We start from the raw sequence: 11612 nt of genomic DNA, 5'->3' as shown, positions 1-11612 counted from the left end.
AGTCGTCTACTTTTTGTTAATGTTTTCTGCCATTTCACTTACGTGTCTCTCAACTGTTCTGGCAGAGACAGGCAGTTCTTTTATTCTAGATAAAGATTTTAGATATTTGGCAAGTCATTGAACAAAACCTCTGAACTGCTGAGAAAAACTTCTTTTATATATTCCCCATCTGTAAACAGCTTTCCGTTTTTTGCAATGCACTGTGCAATCTTGTAACTTCCTTCTGTGGCTTGATTTTTACTTACACTTTAGCATTTAAAAACACTGCTTTCCTTCTCATATCATGCTACTGCCTTTTTGATCTTGTCTTGTTTGCTTCGTCAAGAAAGGTTTTCTCGTGCTTCATTTGAAAATGTCCTCGAACACTTGATGTGCGACAAACAACACTTTTACAACAGAAAACACAAACAGCACGGTCCTTCTTTTGAATAAATCCAAATGTGTCTGTCCAAGAAGGCTGAAATGAATGGACATCTAATTTTTACAAAATGTGAGCTCCTAAGAAAGCAAATATACCCCTCAACTTACAGTGGGAAAAAAAATTGCAACAGATGGCGCACACAATGTCAAACGCAGTGCGCTGTACCATGTGATGTGATAGTGATGTAAGCAGCAAATCAGGACTTAAAAATATCCCAGTGCAGTGGCGCTGGAACAATTTTTAAGGTGGGGGTGCTGAGCTGCGCCCCCTCGTGCCCTGTCTGCACCCCTCACTGCCCCAGGCTGGGGCCAGAGGGCCACAGCTAGGGGCGGCTGCAGAGCTCCGGGCCCAGGCCAGGAGCAAAGCCCTGGGCTGGCGGCTGGGACCCCAGGCCGGCAGCAAAGCCCACCAGACCAGTGGCTAGGACCCCAGGCCGGCAGTGGAACTCCAGGCCAGCAGCGGAGCCCGCCAGACTAGTGGCAGTGACTTGGGGCTGTCAGCGGGCTGAGTGGGGCCGGCGGACGGGACCCGGGCTGGAAGGGGGCTGGCAGACGGTACCCCAGGCTGGCAGCGGAGCCCACAGGATCGGTGGCCAGGACCCGGGCCGTGAGAGTGCCACTGAAAATCAGCTTGTGTGCCGCCTTTGGCACACATGCCATAGGTTGCCTACCCCTGGACTAGATGATTTATAGAGTCCCCTTCTAGGGCTAAATTTCTATGATCCTGAGTTTTAAACAGGCGAGGTTGGCAACAACACCCGCTCCCCAACTGCAGGGGGCGCCAGAGCAAGCGGGCAACCCTCGATCGCCCCCGTGAGGCCGCTACCGTACCCGTCAGGTGAGGGCAGCACAGCCCCGCCCTCTTCCTGCGCTAACTAGACGGGTTGTGCGCACGCGCGCTATAGGGCGGGGTTACCTGTGTACGAGTCCTCGCTAGCCCCGCCCTGTGGAACGCAGTGAGCGCACCGGACTGCACCATCACATCAGCGGGGGGGGGGGGTTACGGTCCGAACCATCTCTGCCGGGCGCGGGTCGTGAGCAGCAGAGTTACTGCGGAGCAGCCGCGCTCCCCTCCCCACAATGTGCGGCGCGGTTGCGCCCCGGGCCCGACTGACGCCCTCTCCGCGTTGATGGTTTAGCCCCTGTGTCCCCCGTCCCTCCCCCCTGGCCGGGCGGTGGTTCGCTCCGGGACCGCGCTCTCCGGAAGTGTTGGGGCAGCTAGAAGCACCGCTGGTTTCTACCAGTTCCGATTGGACCCGAGTCTCTACTGCAGCCGCCAGGTGAGGCCGCGTCTCCGAGCCCAGCCGAGCCCGGTGACCGCGCAGGGCCCGGGCGGGGCGAGGGGCCCCTTCCCCAAGGCTCTGGCGGGCCCCGCCCGGGAGCGGAGGGCAGCTCAGGCCGGTCTCCGAGCCGCACGCCCGGGCAGGCACCAGGGTCCCTCCTCCCGGGGACCAGGCCCTGGCACGCGCCGCTGCGCCGACTGACGCTGGGACCCGCGGGGCGGGGGTTACCGGGGCCCTGCGCGAACATCCCAGGCGGACCCGTTCTGAGCGCCCACGCCCTTGGGGCCCGGACAAGCCGGAGGTGGGGCCGATTCCATCCCGGCCACTTGCCCCTTCAGCCGTGACACCGCCGGGTGGGGGCGGAGGGAAACTGCTTGCAGCCCCGTTCGTGTCTGTGTGCGGAGAGGCGGGCAGCGCCCGGGGACTGGGAGCTCCGGTCTGTGCGTGCGGGGAAAGGGACTGGCAGGAAATGGCTGCAGAAAGCCATGACAGGGAGCCACCCCCACCCAGGGGTGATGCTGAGCTCTGCAATCGCTCGCATTGCACCTCGGTTATGTAGCATTTTTTTAGTTCGGAAGGATCCGAAACCGCTGTATAAACTGTATCTACATACCCAGGAATTTGCTACACTCATCCGTACAGTGCAGCTGTAGGGGAATGTGGTCTGACAAGAGTGAGAGAGCAGTGATGGAAGGGAAATAATGGAATAAAAGAGAGCAGAAAATAGGAGAGGTAAGACAAGGAAAGGAAAAACAAGTATCCCATTCAAAGTGGTGGGTCTAGTCATTGAACTGAAGCATTGATTCCAGAAGAAGATAATTCAAGCATTAGGAATTTGTACCACAGGGTGAGATTACTCAAAGGTAAGGGACAGAATATGGGGCATTTAGGTGACTCTTATGTTCTTTCCAATTAGTGGGACATTGGCATACTTTGACCTGCTTCTGAAATGGAATTGTCCTTTTTATTATAGGGTTGAGGGTGCCACTTTATTGATGTAAATACAGCGACCAAATTGAGTGTTGGTTTTTTAGGCTCTGACGGTTTTTAAACTTGAGTAAAATATTTATATAGCACCACAAATTACTATTTGCTGTGGAACTGTGGAGTTCAGATGCTGTACTGATCAGTGCTCTGTTTGCTACACCTAGTCTCAGATAGTGAGTAAAACGCAGACCACAGACCCACTCCTCATTCAGACTGTGCAAACACATGGACCTAGCTATCTTGAGAGCCACTGGACTTTATAGAGCCATGTGACAATCTAAACCAACCTTATATGACAGGAAGAAGAAACGGGTGCACTCTCCGATTTTTACTATTTTTAACTGCTTCCCCTTGTGCCTTTTTGTGCTATCTTTCATGTTAGGAATAGCCCCTAATTAGACAGTAGGAAATTGTCGAACTATGAGGAAAGCTCATCAGTTTGCCACACAAGTGGGAAAACTTGTAAACTTTAAATACATGATGCAGCAACTTCCTTGCTAACCTTGGCTTTCATTTTTTCCATTTACAGTTTGTCTTAGAATGTAGTGAGGTGTTGCAGTTATATCAAAGAACCAGGTTGCAGATATAGCTGTAGTCTTGAGAAATTAGGGCAAAACACTTCTCATGCCCAATGTTCTACTACTGCCTAAAAAGGGCTAGACCCTCCAATGAATCCATCTGGGCACATCTCTGAGTCAACTCTGTTGTGAAGACGTACAAGAGTATTGTTTTGAACATTTGGTTTTGGGAGATTAGTAACAGTGCTCTAAAGAGGACTTTTCTCCTAGCTCATAGATGAGTGAGCAGTTAATATATTATTTAAATGTTCACTTTTAATGAAGGGCACATCAGTTCTTGTGTATTGTAATGATCACAAGTTTTAAAAGAATAAATTTTAAACAATAGCTGATATCAGTCATGCTATTCAAAGATACATTAGCAAGAATATAACTTGTGGAGCCTTGCCAGCTGGAGGTCAGGTAAAATAATAGGGGAGAGGAAAAGGAGGCGACTCCTATCCAAGTCAAACACTTAACAGATGCTTCTACGTATAAAACTTAGGTCCTTTAAAGTTTTCATGTGGATGAGTTCTCTCCACTAACTATCTACATTTCCAATACAGATATAATCTTCCTTTCCACACAAGCAGTCCTCCTGTGGACTTGGTAAAAGTCTTTAGGAGCAGAGCCTGGGGGCTAGTCTACACTGGCAAGCCACGGCAGCGCTTTAATGTGGCTTGTGAAATCACGGCAGAGCTCTCCCAGTGCTCTAAATAAACCATCTCCACGAGAGGCGTAGCTACCAGTGCTGGGAGCACAGCTCACACTGGTGCTTTACAGAGCTGAAACTTGCTGTGCTCAGGAGGGTGTTTTTTTTACACCCCTGATCGAGAAAGTTACAGCGCTGTAAAGTACCAATGTAGACAAGCCCTCACTTTGATTGGCCTCAAGGTCTATAGGAGTAGAGCTTCCTTTCTGCAGATCCATGTAGCACCCCAGTTAAACTTTGGAACACATCTTAAGGCCATGCATGGAAGAGAAAATTCTAAACAAAAACTGTGCTAAACAAAAACTAAAGGTGCCACAGGACCCTCTGTTGCTTTAAACAAAAACAGGTTTCAGAGTAGCAGCCGTGTTAGTCTGTATCCGCAAAAAGAACAGGAGTACTTGTGGCACCTTAGAGACTAACAAATTTATTAGAGCATAAGCTTTCGTGGACTACAGCCGAAGAAGTGGGCTGTAGTCCACGAAAGCTTATGCTCTAATAAATTTGTTAGTCTCTAAGGTGCCACAAGTACTCCTGTTCTTTAAACAAAAACAGTTACCCTTAAGCTTGAAAATGTTTCAGTGGAATTCAGTTTACACTTACCCCTCCCTCCCAAAAATGCGCTTTTCAATAATAATGCAGCTTTAAAAAAACTTCCAAATGTTAGATCTGGAACCTATCAGTTAATGGATCCAGCCAATTTCTTTTTTATCCTTAATCTCACCCCACCTTTCTTTACCATGCTCATCCAACTTTAACTTTGCCCTTAAAGTTTGTAGAGTTTACAAGCTCTACTTACTCTAAAACAGGGTTTTTTTTTAACATCAAACCAATTATTTCAATTTGTAAAAATATTCTTCTATTCCACCAACCTTCCATCATATTAGAAGCCATCAAGCTCCATTATAACTGATGCACCTTGGAAATATATTCCTTCGATACTGGCATTGTACATTTAATAAACTTTGATAGGATACATTCTACAGCATATTTTTATTTCAGAACAAAACAAGAGAACAGAGTTAAGGTTGGGTTTGTGTTCTAAACCTATTGAGGTGATAGTGACTTGTGAATGATTATATGGCATTGGGGAACCGCTTAAACGTCTTAGCACATCATTTCTAGACTGTACAACTTAAACCAAAAAAACCCCGAAATGTTGACTCCTCTCATAAAGCAAGCATGATATTTTTTAATTTTCAAACTGAAGTCTTTTAATGACTTTTTTTTTGGTTTGAAGTCTGGCTGTCGTTTGTTTTCTTGTATTTTTGTCTTCTTTTTCTCCCCTCATTCCTGAGGAAGAAAAGGGGTTCTGGTGATGAGTTGGGGAGTAGGGGAATGGTAAACATTTATTTCATCTGCTAGCTGTAAACTTTAACTGTAAATTGTCATTACAGCTGTTATGTAAGTTCTAAGTTTGTATTTTAGTCAATGTATTTACTTCCCCCCACCCAGAAACCAATAATCAACATGTCTAGCAAAAGGGCAAAGACAAAGACCGCCAAGAAGCGCCCTCAGCGCGCAACCTCCAATGTGTTTGCAATGTTTGATCAGTCACAGATTCAAGAATTCAAAGAGGCCTTCAACATGATTGATCAGAACAGAGATGGTTTCATTGACAAAGAAGACCTGCATGATATGCTCGCTTCCCTTGGTAATGTTCTCCAGTTACAAAATTGTTACTTTCTTGTTACCAATTGTCTCAAATAAGTCCAGTAGTATGAATTTGTTAAAACTTCAATATGTGAGAACTGTGTTGTGAAAGATGACTAACTTCTAAATGCATACAGTGCTCTTTAATTCTAAGAAGTGACTTATTTACTTGTAGGAAAGGATCCCACTGATGCATACCTAGATGCCATGATGAATGAGGCTCCAGGCCCCATTAATTTCACTATGTTCCTTACAATGTTTGGTGAAAAGTTAAATGGCACAGATCCGGAAGATGTAATCAGAAATGCTTTTGCTTGTTTTGATGAAGAGGCAACAGGTAAGTGGATGAAACACCTCTCTTGGGATTTCTGGTTTTTCCACTGTTGTTCAAGCCTAACAGCATAATCTAAATTTGATACATGGGTGAGGATCTGTTTTGCTAACAGGTTCATCTTGATAAAATGTGGTATGACACAGGGACAGTTGTCCTAACTTTCATGTCCTATCAAATGATAAGAAACTGATATATCAAACTTGGAGTGCAGATGAAGATTGTCCTCTTGTCTGTTTCTGTATGAGTATTTGCATACCAGTATTTGTTTCCTACGATGGGACTTCAAGGAAGAACATGTAACTAGGCAATATGCAAACTCCCCAAAATGGAGTATGAGATGTAACTGCCTGAGGAGACAGGAATTCACCAAAGTAGAATGCTGGGTGGGCAGACATTAGTTTCTGTGGCTTTTAAAATGTAACTGAGATGGGAGGCGTTTAGTTTGAAGGTAATTGACTTGGCCCACTCTCCAGACCCATACATACATGCAGTATCCAAGGCTCTTGTTCGGGACCCCCTGTTGCATCTTAACTACTGTAATCTCTTCTTCTCTAGTCTTGATGCCAACCACATTGTCCCCTACTTAAGTCCACACACAATGCCACTTTTCCCTGTTTGTCACTCTGACTACATCACCCTGACTGTGAATTCCCTGGTGTCCTGGAAAAAGATCATTTCCGTTGTCACAGAATCACAAATCCACGGGGCCCAGGTTGAGAGAAATGAGGTGGTCACACCTCTCAGCTACTGTTTCAAGATTTCTGCTGACTCAGGCAGATGCCATTGCATTTGTCTGCAGTCTTTTCATGTTTCAAAGTTATCTTTGAAACTGCAAGTCTAGAAACTTTTTTTTAATGAAAGTTGAGATTCTGGAGCACAATCCAGCAGAAAGGGGTGAATTCCACAGCACTCACTATACTTAGCAAATATAGTCCTATAGGAAACTGGGGCCAAGCCTTCATTAGCATGTTTTGAAATTACATCAGTTTCATACCACAGATGTCATTACACATTACCTTATCTCACAATTGTCTCTTGTAGCATTTTTAATCTCATCTGTGGATATTCAGTCTGAGCCTTTCAATGTGTATTGTCCAATTTCAAACAGCTATTTTGAACCTATGTTTTTAGCACCTTTTGCCTTTTCAGGGGATATCCCCTTCCTGCTGGAGCTTAGGTAAACAGCCCTTCTTTGGTAAGGTCTTTTCAGATGTTAAGTGACTTCCTCCCTCCCTAAGGAAATGTCTCAATCCTCTTCTAAAAGAGGAAGTCTGTTAGTAGATGAATTATTTTCTCTCCACGGGTAGTCTTTCTTATTCACTATGCCTACAGTTTAGGCTTTCTTTTTTAACATACAGACTATCAATAAGAACATATAGAAAATTTATACTCAGAAGTATTGTTAATGTCATGCTTTCTAGCTTATTTATTTATTTATTTTATTTATTTATCAATTGGCTTGAAAGGTGCCTCTGGTTCAGCCACCTCCCACCTACTGACAAGGTTGACTTGTCTGGTTGTCATTATCTGTAAAGCATCCCTGATAAATCAGTTTTAGTCTCGTCTTGAATTGATTCCACAATCTCCTTTAGCATCTTGCTCCATTGCCTAATTGTATACTTTATTTTTCTTAACATTTAACACATATTTCCTGCTGATAGTTGTGCCTATTTTGTCTTCATTGACTAATAAGTATAAATGTTCTTTATAATATCCGTTCATACATTTTTGACTACTATGTGGTTGCCTTTGACTTTTACTTGTTTTTTTCCCTGAGATCTGTACTTTGAACAATGTGTTATTAAGAAACTTATAGTTATGTTGAGCCATTTTCAGTATTTATCAGTTGTCTCCATCTGCATGCATATGTATATATTCTGAGTCGACTAACTACTGTTACCCCAGTTCTGCATCAGTTAACTCCGTGTGGTGAATAATGCCAAGAAAGTATACAAAGGAATGGAGTTTTTAGTGGTGTGAAACTAGAGTAATGCAGTTGTGACCCAGGCTGACTTGATATAGCACATATTCTTCCCCATTTGTTTTTCTCTTTCCCTCTACAAAACATGTCATATCCTTCTATACTGTAGTTGTATATACTACTCCTCCATATCTGTCCGAATAGCACCGGGAACCAATCTAATTGTACTAGTAACGTTTGTTCCTCTACTCTTAGTTCCCTCAATATCTGCTTTGTCTCTGACGGTTGCCCCAAGATCAATTCTAAATTAGTTGTTTTGATTCTTTTATTCCATCTGCCTTAGTGAGGCTGCTTTATGGTATTCTGTCAGTATCCTTTGCAAACTTTTCCTATTTGATAGCACTGTTCAGGGCTTTAATCTAGTACAGAACTATTCAGATGGAAGAATTCAGATCCATGTAGATGAACTCTAGCACCAAAAAGTCCTGCACTCTTATGACAAATAATCCCTACGCCATCTCTTGTCATGCATTTACCTCTAAATATTCTACCAGATGCTAATCTGTGTTGTCATCTCCTTCAGTTATTGATCCAGGTCTGTGAAGTGCTATGATCCCATCCTATGGAGCATCTGGCCCTATTAATATAGATGTGGATAATTGAAAACTTCTCTCCTACTGTTTTTTAATGTAGAATATTGGTTTAAACGCTTTAACATTGCGACACCATACAAAGACTTGTCCATGACTCACTGGTTACTTTTGGTCCACTCTGCTTGTCTGGCTTTCTGTCCTCCGGTCTTCTCTGATCTCTGCTCACTGAGGTTATCTAGTCCCTTTCTAAAGCATCAGTCTCTGCAGAACCTATTTCTTCACATGCTGGTTGTTTACTCCTTAATCATTGTGATGTCCATTTGTGGAGTACAGCTGTCTTGCATAGTCTAATAGTCCTTCTTGTAGCAGTCTGTCAGCTAGTTTGTTTATGACTGGGTTGTCTCTAGCTAGAGCTCAATAACTTAGCTTTGCATCTGAGGCAATGTAGGTCTCTTATCTCGACATCAGGATGTGGCCCATCCTCTGCACTCTGCTGCTTCTGCCATTTTCCCCCCACAATCCACTTTTTTTGTACTTTCTAAACTTCTCTGGGATTATTTGGCAACCAATGGCTCTACTAATAGCCATTGATGTTAAGTTAACCTAACTTGATTTTCAGTATCCAAGTCATCTTAGTCATTTTATCCCGGTGTTAATAATTTCCTTGTGTTCTGCTAATCTCTATTTATCATAAAATAAGTAGCTTCAGTTATCCCACCTTTCTGGCCCATTTCCCTTCCTCCAACTCCTCATAGCAAGCTTTCCTGCCTCCTGATTTAACTTGCTCAGGCTGTCTGCAGGTCTCCTCAGTTATAAACCCTCCTCCTGGACATGTGCCACATGCTTTCAGTATCCAAATGAAACCCCCTCTAGCAACAGAACTTGACAGCAATGAAAAAGCCAAACTGCTGCCATTTAGTCATTAGAGGAAACTACTAGGTGTATTTGTGCATCCACTGTAAGGTAAAGTTAAGAAGAATACAATCCCTTAAAAAAAATGCAAATTGCACAATAGAGCAGCAGTGACCTTATTTATTCCTGCCTCAGTTAGCAACGTCTTTATGTTCCTCCATTTTAAAATCTGTTTCAAGTGCCTGTACTTCCATGTACTATATCCTCTTTTCATGAATCCTTGTAAATTGTATCAAAGCAACTGCCTCTCTGGAATTTGAGAAGATTAGTTTATGGAAGTTTTAATCATGTCATGAAGAGCCATTCTGGTCTCTTGGTGCAAGTACACTCATTTATTGTATGCTGTAATAGGCAGATACATATCTATTGCAGTTGGCGTGACTGTTTATCCTGTTGTTGACATATCTTTGCATTTGAAGAAATACAAAATATTCTCTATTCTGATTCCTTGTATATATTGCATTCTAGGGGTCATTCAAGAAGATTACCTGAGAGAGTTGCTGACAACAATGGGAGACAGGTTTACAGATGAAGAAGTAGATGAGCTATACAGAGAGGCACCAATTGACAAAAAGGGCAATTTCAATTACATTGAATTCACACGCATCCTTAAACACGGAGCAAAAGACAAAGATGATTGAACAAAACTGCAGACACCTGCAGATAACTTCTTGTTTTCACTCATGTTTATTTCTCAGGGTTGTTGTTTTTTTGTTTTGTTTTTGTTTTGTTTGCTGGTAGAACCTGTTGCATGCAGTTTAGCTTCACTGCTTTTGCCTTTCCATGAATTTATGGATTTCAGGCCATTATGGCACACTTGCACCTCTGTAATCAGACTGGAAATGGGGGATTTTATTGTAGTGAAAACGATTTGGGGATAAAGATCAGTGAATGTGAAGGCCAAGAGAAAAAGACCTATTTCTGGATTTTTACATTTTTATAATAAATATCATTTTGAAATAAAGATTGTTATATAAATAAAATACCTCATTAAACCTTTTCTTGTAAAGAGGCTTTTCTAACGATAGGTGGAAGCATTTTCCCAAGTTGACAGTTGTATCCACTTTTGATATTTTAGTTCAGAATTAAAATGCTAAGCAGTGGGTTTACAACTTGTATGACAGTAACCTACAAGTCTTCATTTAGACGTTACCATTCTTGCACTTAAGTTGGGCAGTGGTATTACATTTTATGTAACATGGTGAAGAACCTCCTTTATTTAAAACTCTGGTACAGAGCAAAGGAATGGTTCTAGTCTTGGAAGTCAGATTTGTTTGGTGTTATGAAAAAATCCTGGAGTTGTGCCCAGTGTTAACTGTACAGCATTTAATATTCTGGTAACTTAGTTTTTTGTGGAATATGCTAGGCTTTTCCAAAGGGAAAATATTATGTAAATGGAAGATTTTGGCTAGACATGACCAGAACACCTGTTTCATGCTCCTTACAATGTCTGCAGGAGTGAGCCTTCTGGCAAATCTCAGACCTGTGGTGGTACTAGGTTTCTTTTTAGTTGATGAAAAATGTTTTCTCCTTTTCCTCTCTTCTTGCCATCCTCTCTCAAAATTAACTGTTTTGGCTTTGGGGCTGGACAGAAAGTGTGAACTTAACTAATGTTTCTCTCTCTCTCTCTCTCTGTTTTTACAATGTTATTTCTGCCTCTTTGGGGCAACTGGGAACATATAAATTTTGCTTTCAGAATGGAAGTTTATTTTGGAAAGAGAGCTTCTGCCCACTTGCCAGTTGGGAGACTTTAAAAAAAATAAAAGGTACAATTATGGAAAAAATATGACATGGGGTTGGATTTATTCAGAGCTTTGTATTTGATCCTAGGCCTTCTGTAAATTTTAAGTTTGAGGGGTAAATTTTCTACCCACAAAGATTCTATTAAAAGTTCCTATAATTTCAGTAGACAGTTCCGGTAAACTTGATTCTTTAATCTTTTTCTTTCTTTAAAAAAAAAAAAAAAAAGTGTGTGTGGGGGGTATTGATAACAATTTTTTGTCCAAAGCAACTTAATGAAATAACTGGTCTACCTTGGCGCTAATGTATGTTTGTTCTTGTGCCACAGTATAGGGTATATATCATCATTTTATCCATTATTCTGCACACTTAGAGGCCACAACTTGTGTATTAGACTGTGTTGCCTTGGGATTTAGCTGCTTGTCAGCTGTAGTTTGTTGCTACAGCCTGGCCTTTGAGTAGAAGGTTGGATTGTAGCATTCCAATGTTACTATGTTATGACA

At 42.6% G+C, this 11612-nt stretch overlaps 1 protein-coding gene across 2 annotated transcripts; it reads left to right on the top strand.

Annotated features, from left to right (window-relative positions):
• The first annotated feature begins 1288 nt into the window (after positions 1–1288).
• On the top strand, positions 1289–11153 carry LOC101935947 (myosin regulatory light chain 12B). 2 transcript variants are annotated; one of them, XM_005303138.5, is made up of 4 exons: positions 1289–1700; positions 5412–5610; positions 5785–5946; positions 9838–11153. In XM_005303138.5, the coding sequence occupies exons 2-4, from the start codon at positions 5427–5429 to the stop codon at positions 10008–10010; spliced, it is 519 nt and encodes a 172-aa protein (XP_005303195.1). In that variant the 5' UTR covers positions 1289–1700; positions 5412–5426; the 3' UTR covers positions 10011–11153. The 2 variants fall into 2 exon arrangements, with proteins under 2 accessions (XP_005303195.1, XP_065441390.1); XM_065585318.1 differs by lacking the exon at positions 1289–1700 and adding an exon at positions 1809–2004.
• Positions 11154–11612: the final 459 nt, after the last annotated feature.

Source organism: Chrysemys picta, chromosome 2 (genome assembly GCF_011386835.1).
Source record: "Chrysemys picta bellii isolate R12L10 chromosome 2, ASM1138683v2, whole genome shotgun sequence".
NCBI classification, from domain to species: Eukaryota; Metazoa; Chordata; order Testudines; family Emydidae; genus Chrysemys; species Chrysemys picta.
Note: the sequence above shows the minus strand (reverse complement) of the source record. Positions and strands in the feature narration are given on the sequence as shown.

Excerpts from the sequence above, each read along its gene's own strand:
- LOC101935947 (XM_005303138.5), top strand. The coding sequence starts at position 5,427 with ATGTCTAGCAAAAGGGCAAAGACAAAGACCGCCAAGAAGCGCCCTCAG. Across the intron at positions 5,611-5,784 it reads TGATATGCTCGCTTCCCTTG|GAAAGGATCCCACTGATGCA; the intron begins GTAATGTTCTCC and ends ATTTACTTGTAG. Across the intron at positions 5,947-9,837 it reads TTTTGATGAAGAGGCAACAG|GGGTCATTCAAGAAGATTAC; the intron begins GTAAGTGGATGA and ends ATTGCATTCTAG.